Here is a 24,231-nt window from a genome sequence, read left to right as displayed (position 1 = left end):
TTCAGATTTTTCCTACACAACTTTACAGAAGCACAAGTCAAAAGTTATTTGTTAAACACTGATTACAGCTAAAGTTTCCCTCGTGCATCAAGAAAATCTCAAGGTAAACCGACAATATTTCAAAAGCTTTAGTTTATTGCAGTGCCATCCATGAACCACAAAATGTCTTATAAAATAAAATAGTAAGCATTTAACAAATAGATAGCTAAGAAATTCGTTGTGTCATTTCCAAACAACAGGGCCAAATCCTTTCTTGTAAATCTTTATTGTGAAAAAAAAAAAAAAAAATCATACACACTGCTAAGATCAATATATATATTGGTACATATTAATGAGCAGTAGTTCTGCATAACTGGAATTGTTGATTCTTGAATGACTGTTCCTCAACGCCAGTCTAACTCCTGTTGTCAGTGAAATTATTACCTAAATGGCATATTACAAAAAAAGCAAAAGGACATGTTTTCATCAACAAAAAAAAAAAAAAAAAAAACTCAAAACTAAAAAACTTTGGTCTAGTTCCCTTCCATGTTCATCTCCACCTCTCCTGGACAAGGTGGTGGGAATCTTTTAATCATTTTAATTTCTGTTGACCCCCATCTTAACTAAAAGCTCTCCTTCATTGAAGAGCACAGAATGAATGTTCTCTAAGAAGGAAACCCAGTGCTCACTTTTCACAGAAGTCATAGAAAAACCTTGTTGAAGGCCTTTTAAAAGATTCGTCAGCTTATAATCACCAGCTCTCTGAACAGTCCAACAAACTTTAAACGCGGAGCAAAAAACAGACTTTTTAAATACAGAGAAAAGGATTGTAAAACTAAACAATGCTTTTGTAACACTGATGAAGCAGCATCTTCATCCTACCAAAACGCTGAGAGACGTTCCATTATAAACAGCTTGTTTTGCGAGCGCACTGGCCTCAAATCTCTCCGACTAAGAGCGGCCTATCTTGGGCTCATGGGCTTTTAGTGTTCCCACAGCATCCTTCACAGCATGGTAGATGATGTTCTTCACCTGTGAACAACACAAACGCAACATGATCAGGCATAAACGCTGAAAAATTGATTTTGTGCTCCACAGAAGAAAGTCACATCAGGTTTGGAAGGACATATAGAAATACCTGTAGCTTGTCCTCGTGGTTCGTGTGAGTGTTGGAAAGATGCCGGAACTCTTGCGTCAGTCTAAAACAGTGCTTCACGTGTTCAGGAGAAACAAAGTCCTCTGCAACCTTGATACAGCTGTACAGATTGTGCACCTGGCAAAACCAAGAGGAGGAAAATAAATTTGTATTCATGTGTCAAGTAGGGGTGCGTCATATGTATCGTCTACGATAATATCGTAATAAAGCAATAAGCCCTGTGAAGCAGTGGTTCACAGTGAATTTAGAACAGTTTTTGGGCACGACACGAAGCGGACAGGTATGGAGTATCCCTTTTGGGTTATTCCACATACCTGGCTAGGTTTGACAAATGCAACACCGATGCATTGACTCAGTAATACTGTTGTAATGCGGTCACAGGTCTGTGTTTGTAGAGTTGTTTACAACCGCTTCGAACACGGCTCAACCAATCATAATCAAGGACCAGAACCATCTGATTTAGAATTGTTGTTTTAATCATGTGGAAGCAGACATAATTCATTCACTTTGTTAAAAACAAACAACAGCAGGCCTTGAATGATATCGCTTTCCCTTTATGAAGTCGCCTAGTAGAATTCAGCAAGAATGACCACACAATTCCGTATGAGTTTGTCTCTTATATTTCTACATGATATTGTACAGGAATATCACGACAGCATGATTGTAAATGTGATCTTGTTTATTGAACCATTTTAGAAAATCTGTAAGTTAAAATTGTTATTGTCACATGTAAAATTTAGTCTTTTTGCTCTGGTTTGGAGCTATTTTCATTGGCAAAACAATCACAACACAACTGTCTCAGTGCGTCACAGTGGTGTTTCTTTCCTGAAAGAATCAGCATTTTTGAACGAACCAACGATTCAATGATCCATTCAAATAGACTGTCGCTGCATCTGAACTCAAATACTTCCTTGCTATATAGTATGCGAAAAACAGTAGTTTGTCCGAATGCATAATATGCGAAAAGTACCTGGATGACCTACTACTTCCAGTGAGATTCTGAAGTGCGCATTCGATGGACATTGACAGTGAAGCAACGTAACTGACGCTGGTAGGTCATGTGACAGTAACAACATGGAAGTAGTATTCTGATAAAGAATATGAAAAACTTCAGGAGTCAGTTAAACGTACCAGCACAAAAACACACTCAGCAAATTGTCTAATTATCGCTATCGACAAAACCCCTGAAACTACCGAGATATAATTGTGTCAATATCGCACACCCCTAGTTTCAAGTGCATGATTTTGAACTGAACTCTGGTGGACATGATCTCCGTAACTAACCTGATGTGGCGCTCCAGCTGGGATGAACACGGCATCTCCCAAAAACTGCACAATGGACCAGCCCTGGACTCCATACTCCTCGAACAGCCTGCGGCGCAGCGTCTGGTCCAGGTACCAGCTCTGGTCATGGATAGGATCGTGGTCTGGTGGGTTCTCTTGTCCTTGTTCTTCTCCGACCTGCAATAAACGTGTGAAATTAACTCCAGTCATTCATACCGTATGAAAAACATAGAAAGTAGAGAACATTGCCCAAATGTGACATTAAAAATGTCCTCAGGGCATTAGGTTTGGGCAATCTTCTTTTTTGGGTAAACTAAAACTTAGCAATAACATCAAACAAACAACATCATTCTGTCACCTTTCGCAGGAGCTCGCGGATCTTTTCGGCGTCTTTAGCGGCGTAGATGTGCCAGAGAGCTCCAGGTTTCTCCTTGATCTCGTAGACTCTTTTCTTAGTCATGTCATCCACATCACCCTCTTCAATGGTCAGCATCACCTCTGCAGTAAGAACAGCTTGGTCAGTAAACAAACACAATTATAACTTGTGTAAAAGTCTTTATCTTTTCAATAAGACAGCGAACTACAGTTTTACTATTCATATTGATTGTAAGAGCCTCCTTTGTCTCTACACGATGGCTTTAAATGGACAAAACAGCGCATGCCCTTAAAAACACAGAATCGTGAGCACAGTGACAAAGCTCACACGTAAAATGTACACCTTCAGAAATCGCGAATCCAAAAATCTAGAGTTTGCTCAACTCTGCTGCTTGTATTATGTTAAAGGGATACGTTTTCTTTCTGAGTTCACATGTCTTAGTAGCTGTGAGATTCGTTGTGCATCGGAGCAGCGGGTTTCCATAAAGGCAAACAAGCTGATGTATGATGCTCGGGGAGGCTAACAGCACATTATAAACAGTCAGCTATTTCAAATGAAAGTTGTGGTATTAAAGGGATACTCCACTTTTTTTGGAAATAGGCTCATTTTACAACTCCCCCAGAGTTAAAACAGTTGAGTTTTACCATTTTCGAATCCATTCAGCCGATCTCCGGGTCTGGCGGTACCACTTTTAGCATAGCTTAGCATAGATCATTGAATCGGACAAGACCATTAGCATCTCTCTCAAAAAAATGACCAAAGAGTTTCTATATTTTTCCTATTTAAAACTTGACACTTCTGTAGTTACATCGTGTACTAAGACCGACGGAAAATGAAAAGTTGCGATTTTCTAGGCTGATGTGGCTAGGAACTATACTCTCATTCCTGCATAATAATCAAGAAACTTTGCTGCCGTACCATGAGTCCAGCAGGCGTAATGATATGACGCAGCGCCTGAAAATAGGTCTAATAGGTTAGACAAACTTAGTCCCGGTCACGTTGGAAGTTACTGAGCTGGGGACTACTTTCAGGCGCTGCGTCATATCATTACGCCTGCTGCACTCATGGTACGGCAGCAAAGTTTCTTGATTATTACGCAGGAATGAGAGTATAGTTCCTAGCCTAGAAAATCGCAATTTTACATTTTCCGTCGGTCTTAGTACACGATGTAACTACAGAAGAGTCAAGTTTTAAATAGGAAAAATATCGAAACTCTTTGGTCATTTTTTTGAGAGAGATGCTAATGGTCTTGTCCGATTCAATGATCTATGCTAAGCTATGCTAAAAGTGGTACTGCCAGACCCGGAGATCGGCTGAATGGATTCGAAAACGGTAAAACTCAACTGTTTAACTCTGGGGGAGTTGTAAAATGAGCCTATTTCCAAAAAAAAGTGGAGTATCCCTTTAATGTACCACAGGATAAGGAATCTTTTAAGCCTAATGTTTTTCTATCAGTTTCCATCTCTTTGAATAGAAATGCATTAATCGAATTATATAAAACTACACTGTCCGTACACCACAGTTATACAAATGAACTAGTGTAGAAATGTGAAAGGCTTATAGACTGACGTTGAGAACCTTTGCGATCGTTGGATCGCTGATCGATTGCTCCTGTCTGCCTCGCTGCCTGCTGTGAGTGTGTTTGCTTCGGTGCTGTAAGCTCCGTCTTAGCCTCGTATTTCTTTGTTTTGAACCATCATTTACTACAATTTGTAGTTGTTTATACTAAATACAGCTTACCCAACATCTCAGATTGACATCGCTAGCTTCCATTACTACTAGCACAACACGCTAATTCGCTAAGCTAGCCTGTTAACGCGCCACCCGTGCGCTCAGCTGTTTTATTTATTTATTTTTCGCTCGCGCCTTTGAGTTAATAAAAGCTCAGGTAAGTAATAATCAGTCAACAAACACGGTGAGTAATGTCTTGTCCTGTTATTGTCACCTGCACTTCATGTCACATGTTTAGCATAGACTTCTCTGTTGGCAATATAGGATTTATATGTGATAAATGTAAGGAGACAGTTAGGCTGACAGAGAAGATTTCAGAATTAGAGACACGCATCCAAACTTTAATTGAGGATAGTAAGAGTGCTAGAGCTTTAGATACTATTTTGGATGCGCATAGCATAGTGAACTCTTTACATGATTCGGTTCCAGCTGAAGTAGAGCCTGTGCAGCCGGGCAAATGGGTGACAGTGAGGGATCGCTCTAGTCGCGGATCAAAAAACCACTCTTCCGTTCCGATTACCACAACAAATCGATTTGCCCCGCTCAGTGAAACACCCACTGAGAATTCTGTTGATTGTGCCCTAGTAATTGGTGATTCGATCACACGGAACGTGAAAATAGAGACACCAGCGAACATAGTCACATGTTTGCCGGGAGCCAGAGCGCCTGACATCAAAGCAAATTTAAAAGTGCTGGCTAATGCTAATCGTAAATTCTCTAAGATCATTATTCATGTCGGCACTAATGATGTTCGACTCCGCCAGTCGGAGATCACCAAAATTAATATTAAAGAGGTGTGTGAACTTGCAAGTACGATGTCAGGCACTGTAATTTGCTCTGGCCCCCTTCCTGTTCGCAGGAGTGATGAGATAGTTAGTAGATTGTGTTCACTGAATCGCTGGCTGTCTGAGTGGTGTCCGTGTAATAATATAGAATTCATAGACAATTGGAAAAGTTTTTGGGGCAAACCTGACCTGTTGAAAAGAGATGGTATTCATCCCTCCTGGGATGGTGCTGCTCTTCTATCTAGTAATATGGCTCATAGTCTTAGAGCTCAAACATGACAAATTGGGCACCAGGTCAGGAAGCAGACAGACTGGCTAAACCAACCGTCTGCTAGCGGCCTCGCGTCACCCAGGTCAGATAAATCCCATCACATAGAGCCTCTTTCACCTAGCTATCATCATATAGAGACTGTGTCTGTTCCCCGATTTAGGAAATCCAAAAAATGTTTAAACCTATCTAAGGTTAAAAATTTAATTGATGTTCAACAAATAAAAAACAGCTATAATACAGATGAGCAAATGCTAAAGCTTGGGTTGCTGAATATTCGATCGCTTACTTCAAAAGCACTCATTGTTAATGATATGATTTCAGATAATAACCTAGATGTGCTGTGTTTGACAGAAACCTGGCTAAAACCAAACGATTACATTACTTTAAATGAGTCCACCCCGCAAGATTACTGTTATAAACATGAACCTCGTCTTAAACGCAAAGGGGGTGGTGTTGCTGTAATTTATAGTAATATTTTCAAAACCACTAAGAAATCAAGTTTCGAATATAATTCTTTTGAAGTGTTAGTGCTTAATGTAAAAATATATAGTATAAATGATAAATCACGTTTGAGATTTGTGCTGGCTACTGTATACAGGCCACCAGGGCACCATACAGACTTTATCAAAGAATTTGCGGACTTTCTATCAGAGTTAGTATTGGCTGCAGATAAAGTACTAATTGTTGGTGATTTTAATATACACATCGATAATGAAAAAGATGCATTGGGTTTGGCATTTAAAGACATTGTAAACTCAATTGGAGTTAGACAACACGTGTCAGGACCTACTCATCGTCGTAATCATACTCTAGATCTAATATTATCACATGGAATAGATGTTGATGCCGTTGAAATTCTGCAGCAGAGCGATGACATCTCAGATCATTATCTAGTCTCGTGTAAATTACATTTAGCCAAGGCTGCAAAGCTGACTCCGTGTTACAAATATGTTAGACCTATCACTTCTGCTACTAAAGATTGCTTTATTAATAATCTTCCTGATCAGTTTCATCATTTTAGCATCCCGGATAGCTTAGAAAAACTTGATATTGCAACAGAAACTTTTAACTCTCTCTTTTCCAGCACTTTAGACACAGTTGCTCCTTTGCGCTTAAAGAAGATTAAAGAAAATAATCCAACGCCGTGGTACAACGAGCACACTCGGGCCCTTAAGAGAGCAGCCAGAAAAATGGAGCGCAACTGGAAGAAAACAAAATTAGAGGTATTTCGCATTTCATGGAAAGAGAGCTCGATTGCTTACAGAGAGGCTTTAAAAGCTGCTAGATCTGCTTATTTTTCAAAACTATTAGAAGAAAATAAACATAATCCTAGGTATTTATTTGAAACAGTGGCTAAACTAACGAAAAAGAAAGCTTCAAACACAGAAGGTTCCAAGCAGCACAGCAGTAATGACTTTATGAACTTCTTCACTTATAAGATTGATAATATCAGGGATAAAATTATAACTATGCAACCGTCTACTACAGTATCGCATCAGGCAGTGCATTGTAGTCTCCCTGAGGAAAAATTTGATTCATTCGTTGCTATAGGAGAGGAAGAATTTACTAAACTCGTTAAATCATCTAAATCTACAACATGTATGTTAGACCCTATACCGACTAAGCTAATGAAAGAGATGCTTCCAGAGGTCATAGATCCTCTTCTTAATATCATTAATTCATCTTTGTCTCTAGGATACGTACCAAAAAACTTTAAGCTGGCTATGATTAAACCGCTTGTTAAAAAAATGCAACTTGATCCTTCAGAATTAGTCAATTACAGGCCGATCTCGAATCTACCCTTTCTGTCAAAGATACTAGAAAAGGCAGTATCTTCACAACTGTGTTCCTTTCTAGAAAGAAATGATATCTGCGAGGATTTTCAGTCCGGATTTAGACCATACCATAGTACTGAGACTGCTCTCGTTAGAGTAACAAATGATTTGCTCTTATCATCCGATCGTGGTTGTGTCTCTCTATTAGTGTTACTCGATCTTAGTGCTGCGTTTGACACCATTGACCACAACATTCTTTTAAATAGACTAGAAAACTATGTTGGCATTAGTGGAATTGCACTAGCATGGTTTAAATCATACTTATCTGACCGTTATCAGTTTGTAGCAGTAAATGAAGAGATGTCTCATCGATCACAAGTTCAGTATGGCGTACCACAGGGCTCAGTACTAGGACCGCTGCTGTTCACTCTGTACATGCTACCATTAGGAGATATCATTAGGAAACATGGAATTAGCTTCCACTGTTATGCCGACGATACTCAGCTCTATATTTCTTCAAAACCTAACGAAACTTACCAATTCACAAAATTAACAGAATGCATAGCTGATATAAAAAATTGGATGACTCGTAATTTCCTACTTCTAAATTCTGAAAAAACAGAGATTCTAATTATTGGACAAAAAACTTCCTCACGTAATAACCTAGAATACTGTCTAACACTTGATGGCTGCTCTGTTAAGTCTTCGTCGTCGGTTAGGAACCTGGGTGTGCTCTTTGATACTAATCTTTCATTTGAAAGTCACGTGTCTAGTATCTGTAAAACCGCATTTTTCCATCTTAAAAATATATCTAAATTACGTCATATGCTCTCATTGACAAATGCGGAACAATTAGTCCATGCGTTCATGACCTCAAGGCTAGATTATTGTAATGCTCTACTGGGTGGTTGCCCTGCACGCTTAATAAACAAACTACAACTAGTTCAAAACGCAGCAGCTCGAGTTCTTACTAGAACCAGGAAGTATGACCATATTAGCCCGGTTCTGTCAAAACTGCACTGGCTCCCTATTAAACATCGCATCAATTTTAAAATATTGCTGATTACTTACAAAGCACTAAATGGTTTAGCTCCGCAGTACTTGAGCGAGCTCTTAACGCATTATACTCCTTCACGTCTATTGCGATCTCAAAATTCCGGCCAGTTGATAATACCTAGAATATCTAAATCGACTGCTGGCGGTAGATCCTTTTCCTATTTAGCACCAAAACTTTGGAACAGCCTTCCTACCATTGTCCGGGAAGCAGACACACTCTGTCAGTTCAAATCTAGATTAAAGACACATCTCTTTGACATAGCGTTCACATAATACATTATAGACTTCTATAATTCAATATTAGGCTGCATAGATTAGGTCAGCTGGAACCGGGAACACTTCCCATAAATCCTGATGTACTTGTTACATCATGAGAAGAATGGCATCTACGCTAATTTTAGTGTCTTTGTTTATCCCAAGGTTTTCCCGCAGCCTGCCGGATCCAGGCCGTTTCCAGATCTGATGAAGGACCTTCGCCTGGACCCGATGTCAACGCAGTGCTGAAGTGCCAACTAGTCTCTCCCTATGGAGGATCCCTTTCCCACTCTACAGATAACGCGTCGTCGGGAAAACTCAATTTGCGCATCTACCCCGAATTGATAAAATAAAATAAAATTCTGAATCAAAACTATAAGGAAACACCAGTAATTTGTTTAGGCTTGGTTTGCAGGGAATTCCAAACCTGCACACATATATTCAAACGCACATAACTATAGAACCCGTTCTTAATGCGCATCTGAACGCCATCAGCGTTTCTCACAGGTTCGCGTTTAAAGTCTGTGTAGAGAGAATGGTGTCGTCTTGGCGGCCCTAATTTAAAAACAAATGATCGTTGCGACGGAAGCGAATCAATCAAAACTAACTTTAGCTGGAAAATAACTTTATTAAAGAACCGCTATAAAGCCAAAACAATCTTACGTTAAATTATACATTTATCTCTGTAAAGCTGCTTTGAGACAATCTACATTGTTAAAAGCGCTATATAAATGAAAATGACTTGACTTGACTTATAGATCGTTAAATGTTTATTTGAAGTCCCCCTGTGGTGATGCACATATAAATGTGTTGTTTTTAATATGCTTTAAGACAAACATGTGCAAATTCATAAGTCAACACCATTGCTGAGTATTTTCTCCTTAAAACTGCAGTGAACCAAAGACAGAGACACAGAACCGCGTAAACTAAATGAGGCACGAAGAATTGTTTTTCAGGAAAATACATTTAAATGTCATTTTGGTGATCAAAGATGAGATAAGGAATAAAATGATTGACTACAGGGGGGGCTTGAACTTTTATAGACCCCAATAAAACATTTTTCAAATTGCCAGACATGACAAATATATTGCTGTCCATTTAAAATTAAGATACAATTTGATTTGCCTTTTGTAGAACATAAATATTTCAAGATTTCTATAAAGACAGTTATATACTGCTGTGGTATTAATGAAAAAAGAAACATACAGACAGCACATTTTCATTTAACCCTGACACCAGCATCACAAAAATGTTCCATTTATTTGTTTTTTTCAAACATGCCGTCTTAAATACGACCATTTGTTCTGTGTAGCATTTCTGCACTCCAGTACAGTAGATCATAATTTCTACAAAAATATGAAATTATTTATTACAGTGTTTACTTGGTTATGGGCCACTGGTGCTTGGGCTCGGATGACTGCTGACTGCTCATGATCTGAATGAAATACAAAATGTTCAATGCTGAAGAAAATATTGAATGTTTAACGAATGTCCAATATCAAACCAAGTTAAGTTAAAATTGCATAGCGAGAAAACTGCTTTTTATGTGTCTATCATGAGAAAATGAAGTCGAGATCATGAGGAAAAAAAAAGACCTGTCAGGACTCACGGTTTTGTTATTTCTCCTCACACTGTGTTGATCTGTGCACAATCTTTTTTTTTTGTGCTCAAGTTTGGGCTTTCTGCAGGTTTACATTTCAACTGCAAGCTTTGTCACTGTGCTCACACTGCTGTGATTTACTTGCGCAGTTCTGTCCATCATTTAATGCCATGATACTGCACAGGGTCTCTAAGGATTAGTCGGGCAAGTAAATATTTAATACTAACAATAGGGCTGTCAAAATTAATGTTAACACGTACGATTAATTCTTCGTTACGCTGTTAACACCATCACTTTATCTGACAGCGTATTCTGCTATAGACAACATGCTCTCTCTCCCTGCCCAACAGAGACATCACCAAAACTAGAAAGAGACACACACACACATAGGCCTATAAATATTTTTTAGTTTAAGTTTTATTGGAATTATATCCCTATCTACATTGGATTGATTTTAATAATTTAAATGTGCTTGAAGTGTTTGTGCACAAAGCACTAAGAATATACAAGTATCAGATCAGGACTTTATATCAGCAGATACTCAAAATGCAATGACTCGAATCTGATCAGGGGGCTCAAAAAACTGGATCGGGACATCCCTACTCTTTTCTTGCTGTTTAAGACTGTCGCAGTCACCAACACAAGGGTGCTTCACACTGGCAGTTTAGTTGAGCACGGTTCGCGTGAAAAATTGGTAATGTGAAAGCTGTCGTGCGGACCCGGGGTCCCGAACCCGAGGCTACCTGAAGGCGGTGGTCTGAGTTTAGCTGCACTCGAACTGTGGTGCGATTCGAGTGAATGTGAAAGCAACTCGGGTGCGCATTTGTTCAGGAATTAAAGTAACCTGCACACATGCATTTCAGTTCAACAAAACACGTGAGGGATGACAGTGGTGATGATTTCCCTTGGATACAAGCATGAGTGAGAGTGCAGTGTCATTGTGCAGAGTGAGCCCAATTAATTAATTAATGGCTTGCAATCCACTGTCTCCTTAAAAGAGTCTGTTTGCAGTGAAGTGTCGTTCAATCTGCTGCGCATAATCGCACCAAATTAATAAAAAACACAATTTATTGACCCACGTCCTGTTTTCTGTCATGCACCGTGCACGTTTGTGAAGACATTCAGTGCATGTTAAAGGGATACTTCACCTCTGGGAAGATGAATGTGTATTTAAAATAGGTCATTTAAGTAGCAGAAATGTGACGAAATTTTTGAATTTGGAGCTTTCTAGACTGAGAAAAGCCAGAAAATGTATTTTTGGCTTATGTGGATGAAAGACAACAACTCCCAGAATGCACTTGCTTCGCTGCCTTAGGAGGCCACGCCTACCGGTAAGAGTGCGCACTGCAGTTGAAAACAACAAAGCTAGCCTACGTGATGAGTTTGCGAGGGATTTAGAGATCGTCCAAAATGTCCGGGATTCGACTTTTGCGTTCTACAGTCGCCATTCATTCATCATGTTTACTGTGGCGAGCAGGACGAGGCTGACGGCCGCGGGAGAACGGCGCGAGGCCGGTGGCGAGATTACTGAGACGCGCCGGGTCTCGCATCTCTCACGGAGGAGCGGGAATTTTTCTTAGCAATGGTAAAACGCACATCAACCGATCACTTGTTTAGCGTTCATGTAAACACTACATTCAAATTCACCAATCGGAATGAATTCAGTTAGATTGAAAGGTGTGCATGTAAATAATGAATGGCGACCGCAGAAAGCAAAAGCTGAATCCCGGACATTTTGAACGATCTCGCCCGCCGGACAAGTCCGGGAAAAGGAGGATGGTCACTTACTCAGCTTTCTCCTACTATTCAGCTTTCTCCACAGAACAAGAGCCTGCTAGCTTAGCTTCCAAAGAAAGACAGCTGACACTGTGTACATTCTGACTGAGTGAGATCCCACCCTGTATGGGCGGGCTGAAAACATGCGGAACAACGCCATCTACTGGCTGTAGTCTTTAGCCTCAGGACAGAAAATCCTCCGATGACGCAAAATGACGATTTTTGCGTCATCGGAGGATTTTTTCCAGACAAAAAATACATAAATCTCTTGTCTCAGGGGGATATGAGGGTGGAAAGCACGGTAATTCGAAAATACTACAGGTTTTCTACTAATACAAAGCTTAATGCTAAATCCTGAAGTAACCCTTTAACACAACAGGGTTCGATAGAATCAAGTTGAGTGTGAAACCAGACAATCGCGCTCGGACTCGGACCGCAGCGAACGTGCCCAGTGTGAAAGCCGCCTCATTGATAACTGTCAGGTATTAGGGACTTATTACAACAGTGGGATTCCAATAATCACTTCCATCACCATCAGTTACTCACTCACTCGTAAAAACACTTATGCAAACATAATGGAGCAGGGCTTCAGAGCATGTTAGAAAAGATTAATACCACACACACAGAGTGGGAAAATTGTTACTATTCCTCATTGTGTGGCATAACTACCAAACACAATAACGACATGTTTTGACTTTTTATCTTAAAAAGGAACTGAATGTGATAACTTGTGAACTACAAGAAAGTTGAGATTAATTGAAATGAAATATGTTAATCTATTGACAGCCCTACTGATCAAGCAAGCAAAGTATGGGGGGGGGGCACTTGCAGTATCCCAACATATTGTACAGAAAAGGAAAAAAAACTAAAAACAAATTCCAATTCAAATATCTTAAAAAAAAAAAAAAAAAAAAAAAGACAGGAACAACAACCACCACAAAAAAAAAAGAAAAAAAAAAGGAAATAAAAAAAGGTTTTATCCTATAGCAGATAAGAATAAGATATTAAAGGGGTCATAATATTAGTCATCGCGAAACACTGCAATTTTAAACAAATCTGAAATTGAAAATTTATGAACCAGATTCATTGACGACAACTGACTCAAGAGCGATCCATTTGATCTAGTTGCAGCGGTTAACAGAATCCGTCTTAAGAACAGACCCCTCCAGTGAGCTGTCATACAACTTCAGAAGACCTGGAATATAGTGCACAAGCCTGTGACACACTAAACCGACGGACGACCAATGTCGGGCCATGGTGAGTGTCTGTCGGTCTAGTTTCTGTCGTGTGTTCTGCACCGTTGGCACTAGTCGAACCCTAGTCGAGGGCACAAACAGTGCTCTGAGTGCTCATCTCATCTGAGATTTTCAATGAATCCATCTGCAGGGGGCGAGACTGGTGTGAAAGTGGTAAGCAAGCGCTGCTTTGTTTACGGTCCTCTTATTGGTTCTTCTTTTGAATAATGAATACAGACTCCTGCAGCCTGCTGGTATGAAGAGTCATTTCCTCTCACCGAGGCACAGAACATAAGCAAGTTGGCCATTGGCTGTAGTCTTTGCAGCGTTTTCAACTTTTTGGCCCAGACGCAGGTGACGTCACAGTCCTTTAATGTTTATTGATGTCATTTGGTGTGTCTGGGTCTTTAACCATGTCTCCCTAATAATGAGCTGATGATTTGAATCAGGTGTGTTTGATTAGGAAGAGTTTGAAAATGTGTAGTTGCGCAGCATCCCAATTGACATACTCTCTGTCCTAAATAGTATTCGAAATTAGAATTAGTGTGTCCCAAATCGTAACGTTGAAATGAGTATTTCAAATATATCTGGATTAGAGCCCTGCATTTTTAGCGTCATAGCTCACACGCAGGCCGAGCATGCCTTTTTACTGTCAGTGGTGGTGATGCTTTAACTTTTTTGTATCTGGATTTTATTGTAAGCAAGTCAAGTGTTGTTTTGAGAGGCTAAATTGATCAAACATGAGGTCAAACTCACTGTCGGCTACTGGCCGCTTGGTCGTCACGGGCTCCAGTCGGACTCGGGCCGAGAATTCTGATAAGCTGTCGGACAAGGGCCAGGTTAGGGTCCCGGGCTGGCGCCTACATTTGAGGGCCGTGCAGGGCTTTAACCTGGATGGTCTACTTTTTCTGGTTAGAAGTTAGAATCTGAAGTGCAGATCTGTGGATCTAATGGCTAATATTGCCCACAACCCATTGTGCATTGGACGAGGATTCAATTTTATCCACATTATATTTCACCTGCAACAGCATTGTGGACTTTATGAAGATACGTTTGGTCATTCACTTTTAAACGCATTATTATGCAAACAGAGGAGAGTCTCCCGCATCAAAGTGCTGTATTTCTCTCAAATACAGGGAAATTAAATTAAATTAAATGTGGAGGATTTTAACTGTGACAATGATTGACAGGGCGGTTTAAACGGTGACAGGATGCACGGGACTACATTTTTTACATTACATTTATTCATTTAGCTGACGCTTTTATCCAAAGCGACTTACAATTGCTATATATGTCAGAGGTCGCACGCCTCTGGAGCAACTAGGGGTTAAGTGTCTTGCTCAGGGACACATTGGTGTCTCACAGTGGATTCGAACCCGGGTCTCTCACACCAAAGGCATGTGTCTTATCCATTGCGCCACACCACCCCTAAGCGGCACTGGTCTATACTATTACATATTACTGTGAACAACTGTTGTAGAGTGGCATGAAGAGTCTTTAAAAAAAATCTCCTTTTGTGTTGCACAGCTGAACTAGAAGCACATGGGTTTTAAATGTAGTGAGTTAAAATTTTTGGGTCAACTATTCCTTTAAAAAACATTTAGATTTCTGAAAGTAATACGTCATTATACATAACACTCCAACTTGAAAAGAACCAAGGAAATTGTGGTTTTCTTTATTATATGACCCCTTTAAAAAAATAAAGCTAACTCAATCAAGTGGTCTGAAGGGGCGTCAACACAGTGAAATGTAACAACAACAAAAAAACACTACGGTCACTATGTTTTGGTGTCCTGGGAAATTCTGAATGGAGTACAAAATGGTGCACTGAGAGGTGCATTGTCCATACTTATTACCCATATATTGGTGTTTTATCATAAACGATCAACAAAAATACATTATTTAATGTAAAGAGTAGTAAGAGATGGGTTAAAGCAATGAGAGTGTAGAACAAGAGAGGGCGAGAAAAGTGGGAGGGGCATGCCTAAGTTGAGACAAATGAAAAAAAATGCACAGACCTTTAAATCCAGCGAGGTCTGCTTCTGTAAATGAGAAATGGTGCCACAGTCAAAAGTAGTAAGACCCTAAGAGCACAGGCCGTCCTAAACGCCTTGACTGCATCCGGCCCACTGACCTGTGAGTGGTTTGGATGCTAAGGTGCTACAATAGCTCATAATCTGCACAGATTTTACCATGAGAGACCTCGGTCAGAGCAGATGCTATATTTAATGACACCAACAAAAATGCAGCTATGAGGGAAAGACATTCAATATGTCGCACTGTTCATGAAACATAGATGTATGTTGTCACCTTACAACATTTTAAACAACCTTCCACTGTTCTTCAAATTAAATACAGCTTCTACTCTTAATAAGGTCTGCCATGGTGGCCTCTAGGAAACTACCTCTTGAGGGAGGCTTGGGACTATTATTCACTGATTTAAAATATTGTAAAAAAAAAAAGTTAGGGTCTGAATACTTTTGCAAGGCACTGTCTCTATTTTGTTCTATTTGATTGCCATTTTTCCTATCTAAATATTTAATCTATGGGTAGATTCTCTAAGCTTATGCCTGAAGGGACAGTTCACCTACAAATTAAATTACTATAATCAATCCAAATCTTTCCTTATTCCACAGAACACAAAACAATTTGACACAGAATGACCAATTCAACATTCACTTTATGAGCAAAAAGTCGCAATGAAAGTGACATCAAATTCTGCCTCTCCTTTCGTATTTCGTCAAACGTGTTCAGAACAACATTAGGGTGGTAAACAAATGACAATTTCCATTTTTAGTTAAACTAACCCTTTTAGGACAGGACGTGTTTTCAGGGAAATTAAACAGCTTGTGAACACGGTGTGGATTTTAAATTTTTGGTATTTCACTGAAAGTCTGAAACCATTATTGGTGATAACGTGCAAATAAGACAAAATATAAACAAAAAACTTTATTTAAATTTTTTACCTTGAGCTAATGATTACAACGGGTTTTCGTTTTTTGGCAAGAATAACAGATTCGAAAATTACTCAAAATACCCATCCTTATACAGTACAGGAACATACAACATACAACAAATCTGGGAGATACAAACTAAAATATTACAATATGATTTAGCAATATAAGTGAACAGAAACAATTAAGTAAATTAGCAATAGAAATGTTATAAAAGCTTAATGCTTACCCTTTTCTTGTTCACTTTCTCCTTCTGGGACACCCACATACACCATTACGTTGACTGCATCGGATACGTCCAGATGCAGGTTAGTGGTGCCAACCTTCCTGTCTTCTGTGGAGATCAGACCTGAGAGAGACACGGCGAAGAAAAGAGGTTAACAAAATGCCAATGTAATCCTCTTGAGTACTTGAGTGTTTTTAATGAAGATCCCTTACCATAGGCATTGTACATTTTAGGGCCCAGATCTGGCCGAACGAAGAAGTTTGGAAGACGAGAAGCCAGGTTGAGACGGCCGTCTCTCTTTGTGTACTCTGGCAGAGGAAGGTTGTCCATGAGATCATCAAACCTGCAAGAACATAAATAAGCCAAATCATAAAAACTGCTAAACACACTGGCTGCTCCTAGTTAGATATAGCACAGATGAAGATAACAAGACGCCAAATGACATCAGAAAACCTACCGAGTGGGCATCATGTCTCTGAAATCTTCTCCAGGGGGCCAGTCTTTGAGTTTTAGTACCATAGGTTGGCCATCTCCACCTTGTAACCGTTCTAGAAAAGAGAATATAATAGACCTCCAGGTTAAAGTGGATTTATGGTTAACTGGTGACCACAAAATACACTGAACAAAATTATAAATGCAACAATTTTGTTTTTGCCCCCATTTTTCATGAGCTGAACTCAAAGATCTAAGACTTTTCTATGAACACAAAAGGCCTATTTCTCTCAAATATTGTTCACAAATATGTCTAAATCTGTGTTAGTGAGCACTTCTCCTTTGCCGAGATAATCCATCCACCTCACAGGTGTGGCATATCAAGATGCTGATTAGACAGCATGATTATTGCACAGGTGTGCCTTAGGCTGGCCACAATAAAAGGTAAGATAAAAGGTAACAAAAAAAAAATCTAAAAATGAGCAGTTTTACTGTATTGGGGGGTCTGGGGGGGGTCCAAAAACCAGTTAGTATCTGGTGTGACCACCATTTGCCTCACACAGTGCAACACATCTCCTTCGCATAGAGTTGATCTAGGGCTGGGCGATATGGAGCAAAAAATATATCTCGATATATTTTGCTATATCTCGATATACGATATATATCTCGATATCTTTACAGGAAAAATAACCCCCCAAAAACTACTGCAAAAATATGCCAAATACCACAAAGTCTTTTATTGAAATGCAAATAGGTAGGCAGTTCATGTAGGAACAAAGTGCTTCTGTGACATTTAAAAAAAAAAAAAGTCCTGTATACTAAAATAATAATTTAACTGTAAAATAAAGGAAAATATATATATATATATATATATATATTGCACTATTTTTAATAAACCTATAGAAATACCATTACTAATTTTGAAAAAAAAAAAAAAAAAAAATGCCATATACCCCCAAAAAACTGCACAACTGTAGAGTAAAACTGCACTTGTAGATTAAAAGTGATAAAAATGCATCTAAAAACTGACATGATTGTTACAAAATCACACTGTCTGGGGCCTCTGGAGAACTCAGAACAACTGCTAGCATAAAGTTTAAGGTAAAAATAACTGCCATTAAATTATAGTATCTTACTACTATGCAATTAGATAAACTGTTCATTCATTACATCACTTTACCTCTGTCTTTATCCACCTTTATCCTCTTCTCTTCTTTTTGGCTCTGTATCTATAGCAGAATAGGTAGGCTAATGCTAATTTATAATGTGTCATGTAAATTCGGCCATCCGTCACAATCAGGAAACTTTCACCGTGTCTAGACCTGGCGCGAGCTGCCAGGCCCGTTTCTACAGGGGAGCATGTTAAGTGTGAGTGTGTTAAGCGCCCTAAAACAAAAGCAATGCGGCGAGAGGCGACGCTACACAACAAATTACGAACAACAACTGATCGCGCGCGCGCTGTTTCTGACGCACTTCAAGCACTCGCTAGGCGGGGAAAGATTGATCATGTGCGTGACCGGACTCGGGGGACTTGGTTGGTTGAATCATTTAACTTGAATGAGACAACCATAGACTGTAAAAAAATAGGAGACAACACGCGAGGGGAGGGGGAACAAAAGCAGAGGAGGGCGGGGGTGAGCACAGCACAGAGAAGGCAAACAAGCAAAGTGGCGAAATCAGAATTAAATATAAACAATATATCGATATATACGATATGTCAAAATCCATATCGAGTTAAAAAAAAAATCTCGATATATCGTAAATATCGAGATATCGCCCACCCCTAAGTTGATCAGGTTGTTGATTGTGGCCTGTGGAATGTTGGTCCACTCCTCTTCAATGGCTGTGCGAAGTTGCTGGATATTGGCAGGACCTGGAACACGCTGTCGTATACACCGATCCAGAGCATCCCAAACATGCTCAATGGGTGACATGTCCGGTGAATATGCTGGCCATGCAAGAACTGGGATGTTTTCAGCTTCCAGGAATTGTGTACAAATCCTTGCAACATGGGGCCGTGCATTATCATGCTGCAACATGAGGTGATGGTCGTGGATGAATGGCACAACAATGGGCATCAGGATCTTGTCACAGTATCTCTGTGCATTAAAAATGCCATCAATAAAATGCACCTGTGTTCGTTGTCCATAAAAATACGCCTGCCCATACCATAACCCCACCGCCACATTTTAGAGTGGCCTTTTATTGTGGCCAGCCTAAGGCACACCTGTGCAATAATCATGCTGTCTAATCAGCATCTTGATATGCCACACCTGTGAGGTGGATGGATTATCTCAGCAAAGGAGAAGTGCTCACTAACACAGATTAAGACAAATTTGTGAACAATATTTGAGAGAAATAGGCCTTTTGTGTACATTGAAAAAGTCTTAGATCTTTGAGTTCAGCTCATGAAAAATGGGGGCGAAAACAAGAGTGTTGCGTTTATAATTTTGTTCAGTGTAGTTAAGGATGTTAGGGATCATAGTTAGGGATGTTAACAATTATTCAACAATAAATTAAACTGTTGTTAATCATTTAAAAAACCAAGCCAAATTTGAGCATACAGTCCAATCTTGCTCAGAATTTTAAAGTCTAGAGATAAAGCGTCTGTACTCACTGGAAATAACCTGGAAGCCATCCCAAAAGTCTCGGACTTTGACATCAGAGATGATGGCGCAGTTCCTACAGTTGACCAGGTCTACATCCTGGTCTCCAAACTCCTGGCTGAAAGCCTCAGGCTTCCATAAGTTACCCTTCAGCCTCCTGTGTATGCCCGAGACCAGCACAGGCTTTAAAAAAAAGAAAAAAAAAGACAAAGTGTTATTAGCATCAGTGGAACACAACTGATGAAACAAAAGTTCTTCCATTTGACTGTCACTGCTCACCTGTCCTTGTTTCCAGCACTCTCTGAAAATCTTCCAGTTGTTGGTGTTCCTGGGGTCCTGTAGGCAGAGTAAACGGCCATCACACAGCCAGGAGTGGGAGGTGTGGGGGTCGAGTACGCTGAGGCCCATCATCCCCTCTCTGCGAGGAGCAGTCCCAGACTCGCCGCCTTCTGCTGACCCCGACACACGCCGACCCTCTGCCTTCTTTGTCTCTACTACTGATGCAATGATATGATCCAGGAAATTAGGAAGACCTCCCTTCATTTTATCAGCCTGCTAAGGAGGGAAAAAACAAAACTATATTAATAAAAATCTCAAAAGTCTCACAAAATAATGCAAGATAGATGCAAGTTAATGCGCTGATACTTACACCAGCAGTGGAGAACACTGAAGGGAAGGGGACTCCTCCCTCTGTGGGACCTTGCGGGAGCTTTCCAGTTCCATAGTTCAGCAGATCTCGGAGGCTAGTACCCTCTGCTTTGGGTTGGGACGGGCCAGCACCCAACAGCAGACTATTGAAGAGCTTGGGGTTGGACCCCGAGGGTTTGGGAAGGGTACTGAAGGAGTCCAGGCCAAACGGAGTACGAGGGTCACGACCCATCATGGAACGCAGAGACTCTGAAAAATGATAAAGCAAGAGGGAGAGCCTGAGCACATGGTATCTGCACAGAGTCCTTGCAAAGATTCACCAAGAAGCTGCAAATTCAAGAGATTCATTCCTTTTATGAAGTATGTAACCAATCCATCAAATGTTATAATGTGGATATTTAGTCACAAATTTATTCTTAAAGAGTTGGGGACAGCAAGGGGGGAAAAAAACAGTACTAAAGTTGAATAAAATGTAGATAAGAATATAATCATGCATAGGATAGAAAGATGAATAGGCTTATCAAAAAAAAAAAAAAAAAAAAAAAAAAACCCTATAGTATTTTACTGTTACTTGAAACAAAATGGGCAGTACAGATATGATACCAACCCATATGATTTAACAATATGGATAATTTTTATATATGTTGAAGTGTCTGATAACCAGTGCAGAACCAACATTTAATAGTTTTATTTGTGTTTTGCACAATGGTAACAAAATTATTAGACTACAAAAATAGCATAACTGTACGTTCACACCGCCGACGGCGAGAGCGGCAAAATTCACTCTCGCCGCCCTGCCACCGACGCCGGAGAAAGATTCGGGGACTCTCTGACGCTCTGACGTAGATTAGAATGCGTGGTTTTTTTTTTTTACTTTATTTAAAAGGTCCGCAAAAACCGTAGCTGCAATAGGTCAAAATCATTATTATTTTAAACAAATTAATTGCATTCCCACTGAAAAAAAACAAGCGTTTTTAGTTCAAAGAAGTTCTAGCGTGAAAATGTTGCCTATTAGTGTTGCGCGGCTTTTTCTAATCAAACTGACAACACTATGGATGACAAGTCGTACAATAACGGGAAACCCGCAACAGAAATGATAAATTTTTCCTCCATTTTGCTTAGGAACTAATGTGGTCGGAACCAATGTTTACAGGAATGTGTTCTCTTGTATCCTCTCAGGCGGAGGACTTCTACATTCCGATTGGTTGCCGCCGAACCGCGTCATAGCTCATTACCATAAAGTTGACTTGATTTCAACTCTTCTCGCCGCTCTCGCCGCCCTCGCTGGAGCTCGCCGCCGGCTCTCATTAAAAATGAATGGCTTCAGGCCACTTTGACGCTCTCGCCGCCGGCGGTGTGAACGCACAGTAAGGGGAACTAGCTCACAAAATATTTTTAAAAGAAAGCTAAAAACTTACTTTAGCTTTTAACTAAAATGAATGTAAAATGAATTTACTAAAACTAAAATTACTTGCTTGAAATTCCTTCTGTATTCATTGACTTTTTCGCCTCATTTTTGCATTTTTACTTTTATTATTCATACGTTTTCATTTCCATCTTTTGTTATGCATTAAATAAATACTAATTTCATCTTTTTTCATATTAGAAAGTGAGTTTCATGTTATATTAATTATGGTATTTATTTGTATTCGTTTGTATGTAAAGAATTTGTAATGGTTTTTATTGTGAAGCACTTTGATCTGCATTTCTTGTACAAAAGATGCTTTACAAATATAGCTAATTATTATTATTACAGTTTTAATTTAATAATAATAATAATATCTTTGCATACATATAAGAAAAATGATGTATAAACATGATAAATATAACGGTCCACGATAATTTGGGTCAAATGTAAGTTTAAAACAGCAAAAACAAGTTGGGTTGCACTTTATTTTACAGTATGTGTCCTTCCCTAAGAAAATACTGGGTAACATAAGGTAACTACAGGGGTTAAAGTTAGGTGAAGGTTCAGGGTTAGTACCTAGTTATTGTAATTACTGTAATAAGTTCATAGTATGTACATGGTGAGTAGGACTGTAAAATAAAGTGCTACCCGCAGTTGAGAACCACTGTTATAAAGCACCTCCACATTGTCTCACCTTTAGGCTCCTTTTGCGTGGCCAGGTCAGCCAGCCAGTGCAGGGCTGAGGAACTGGCCTTGCTATCTTTAGCGGGTGGTGTCGGGGCAGCAGGAGGGCTAGACGCGGTGCTGTTTGTCCCACTCGTGCTTAATGTTGTGTCAGCACTGCCCGCCTCTTCAACGGGTTCTGTTTTGACCACTACACCTGCTGCAGATTCCCCATTGGGGCGGGTTGTGGCTGAAGTGGTGCTGGCTCCATTCCCCGAAGTGTGAGCTGTACTCGACTGCACCAATTAAGAGATAAAAGATGAGATATTGAGACTAAATTTTGCAGAAACATATCATGGTTTTTCTTTCTAAAGGTATCAAAAAGAAAACTTGCCTGTGAAAGGCCATTTGGAGCACTGGGCCGCACCAAGGGTTTATTATGTCGACTAATGCAGGGACAGTTCGCTTTGATCCCCCATTTACCTCTGGCTGAGTGTACCATGTCACCTATGCTGTACAAGGCTAAAGGGGTACAAGGAGAAAGTATAAATGTGCCCATAGCTCCAGTTACTTCATTTTAAATCTACATATATTTAATAGGAATAAATGCACTAACCTGTGCCAGGTATAATTTGAGTGGGCATGAGGTTCTGTGGTTCGTGTGGCTGGCCTTTAGCACACTTCAGCCATGAGAACACCTCTTCATCAGGACTGTCGTCTACTGAAAGAGTGGAAGGAGGAGTCAGAGACATGCTGTAATGGATGTGCATGATACAAGATATCAAACAAAATGAGCATTTGGGCTAGTCATTCTTGTTGCAGGTCTACCTTCAGGTGGCCTGTTCTTGCGTAGCCGGTAGCAGTCAAGACAAACACCGAAGCCGCATTTGCGACACACCCAGTGGATGTTGAACAGTGTCGTTTCACACACATCGCACATTTCTCTCACTCCCCTCACAGCTCGCTTCCATGCCACTTTTTCTGCAAAATCACAGAGGATTATCAGATTTAATGCAAGTCTTTAATAGAGTTTTAAAATAGTCACTAGCTTTTCGTTTTTGTTGTTTTTTTATGTTAGTTTTGTTAATATTTTAGTGAACATTTATAACAAGACAAATGTTATACTTTTCATTTTAGTTCAAATATCTTTTTTTTTTGCATTGCTAGCTTTTATTTTAATAACAGTCTCAACTATTAAGTCCTTAAGTGTTCACACTAAAATAAGTGACATTGAGGTCCTAAAAGGTGCTGCATAAACAAAAATTATTATTATTATATTATGTTTATTGCTGATAAAACAACACATGGAAAAGTGTCTAAACCCCTTTACATTGGGCCTTATTCATAAAACTTGAGTAGGTTGTGTAATAAGAGATTTTTTATGAATAATTTGTTCTGCTTATATTTCATGAATGAAGACTGAAATATCACAACAATAATGGAAGATATACTTTTTTTAATTGCTCAGATAACAAGCAATTTATTCACGTGTCCACATTTTTTCCCAAACTTTTAAATGTGTAATTTCTAGACCTAGAAAAGTCATGTAAATCAATAAAATCTTAAAGTTTCATGGACATTCGTTGGTTAAAAAAAAGGTGTGAAACGAAGAAAATTCCACTCTAACTGGAATCTTAAAATTCATTTTTGTTTTTAATCTGATTTGAAAAGTCCATAAAACAAGGTTAAAGGGATAGTTCAGCCAATAATGAACATTTTGTCATCATTTACTCACCGTCATGTTTTGCCAAACCTGTATGAGTTTCTTTCTTCTGTTGAACACGAAAGGAGACATTTTGAAGAATGTTGGTAATCAAACAGTTGCTGGAAACCAACATTTTTCAAAATATCTTCTTTTAAGCTTAACAGAACAAAGAAACTCATTCAGGTTTGTAACGACATGAGGGTGAGTAAATGATGACAGAACTTTCATTTTTGGGTGAACTATGCCTTTAAGAACTACTGAACTACTATATGTGCAAATAGTTTTTGGTTTTATGTCATACTTTGTTATG

The 24,231-nt window shown here is 39.4% G+C and overlaps 1 protein-coding gene across 8 annotated transcripts in view; it reads right to left on the bottom strand.

Moving 5' to 3' along the window:
• Positions 1-246: 246 nt before the first annotated feature.
• kdm3b (lysine (K)-specific demethylase 3B) overlaps positions 247-24,231 on the bottom strand; it is a 36,627-nt gene continuing 12,642 nt past the window's right edge. For 2 of the 8 annotated variants that reach the window (XM_084429703.1, XM_084429709.1), the window contains 15 exons: positions 23,045-23,197; positions 22,833-22,937; positions 22,611-22,738; positions 22,248-22,512; positions 20,147-20,394; positions 19,777-20,052; positions 19,509-19,680; positions 16,917-17,007; positions 16,672-16,802; positions 16,463-16,582; positions 15,298-15,321; positions 2,778-2,917; positions 2,420-2,596; positions 1,118-1,252; positions 247-1,011 (listed from right to left, as the gene is read on the bottom strand). In XM_084429703.1, the coding sequence (XP_084285829.1) occupies positions 931-1,011; positions 1,118-1,252; positions 2,420-2,596; positions 2,778-2,917; positions 15,298-15,321; positions 16,463-16,582; positions 16,672-16,802; positions 16,917-17,007; positions 19,509-19,680; positions 19,777-20,052; positions 20,147-20,394; positions 22,248-22,512; positions 22,611-22,738; positions 22,833-22,937; positions 23,045-23,197 (2,246 nt within the window). In that variant the 3' untranslated portion in view covers positions 247-930. The remainder of the gene's footprint in view (positions 1,012-1,117; positions 1,253-2,419; positions 2,597-2,777; positions 2,918-15,297; positions 15,322-16,462; positions 16,583-16,671; positions 16,803-16,916; positions 17,008-19,508; positions 19,681-19,776; positions 20,053-20,146; positions 20,395-22,247; positions 22,513-22,610; positions 22,739-22,832; positions 22,938-23,044; positions 23,198-24,231) is intronic. The other 6 variants (XM_084429704.1, XM_084429705.1, XM_084429706.1 and 3 more) reach the window with 6 other exon arrangements.

This window comes from Rutilus rutilus (genome assembly GCF_951802725.1).
Source record: "Rutilus rutilus genome assembly, chromosome: 14".
Taxonomy (NCBI): Eukaryota; Metazoa; Chordata; class Actinopteri; order Cypriniformes; family Leuciscidae; genus Rutilus; species Rutilus rutilus.
This window is presented reverse-complemented; position numbering and strand designations above follow the sequence as displayed.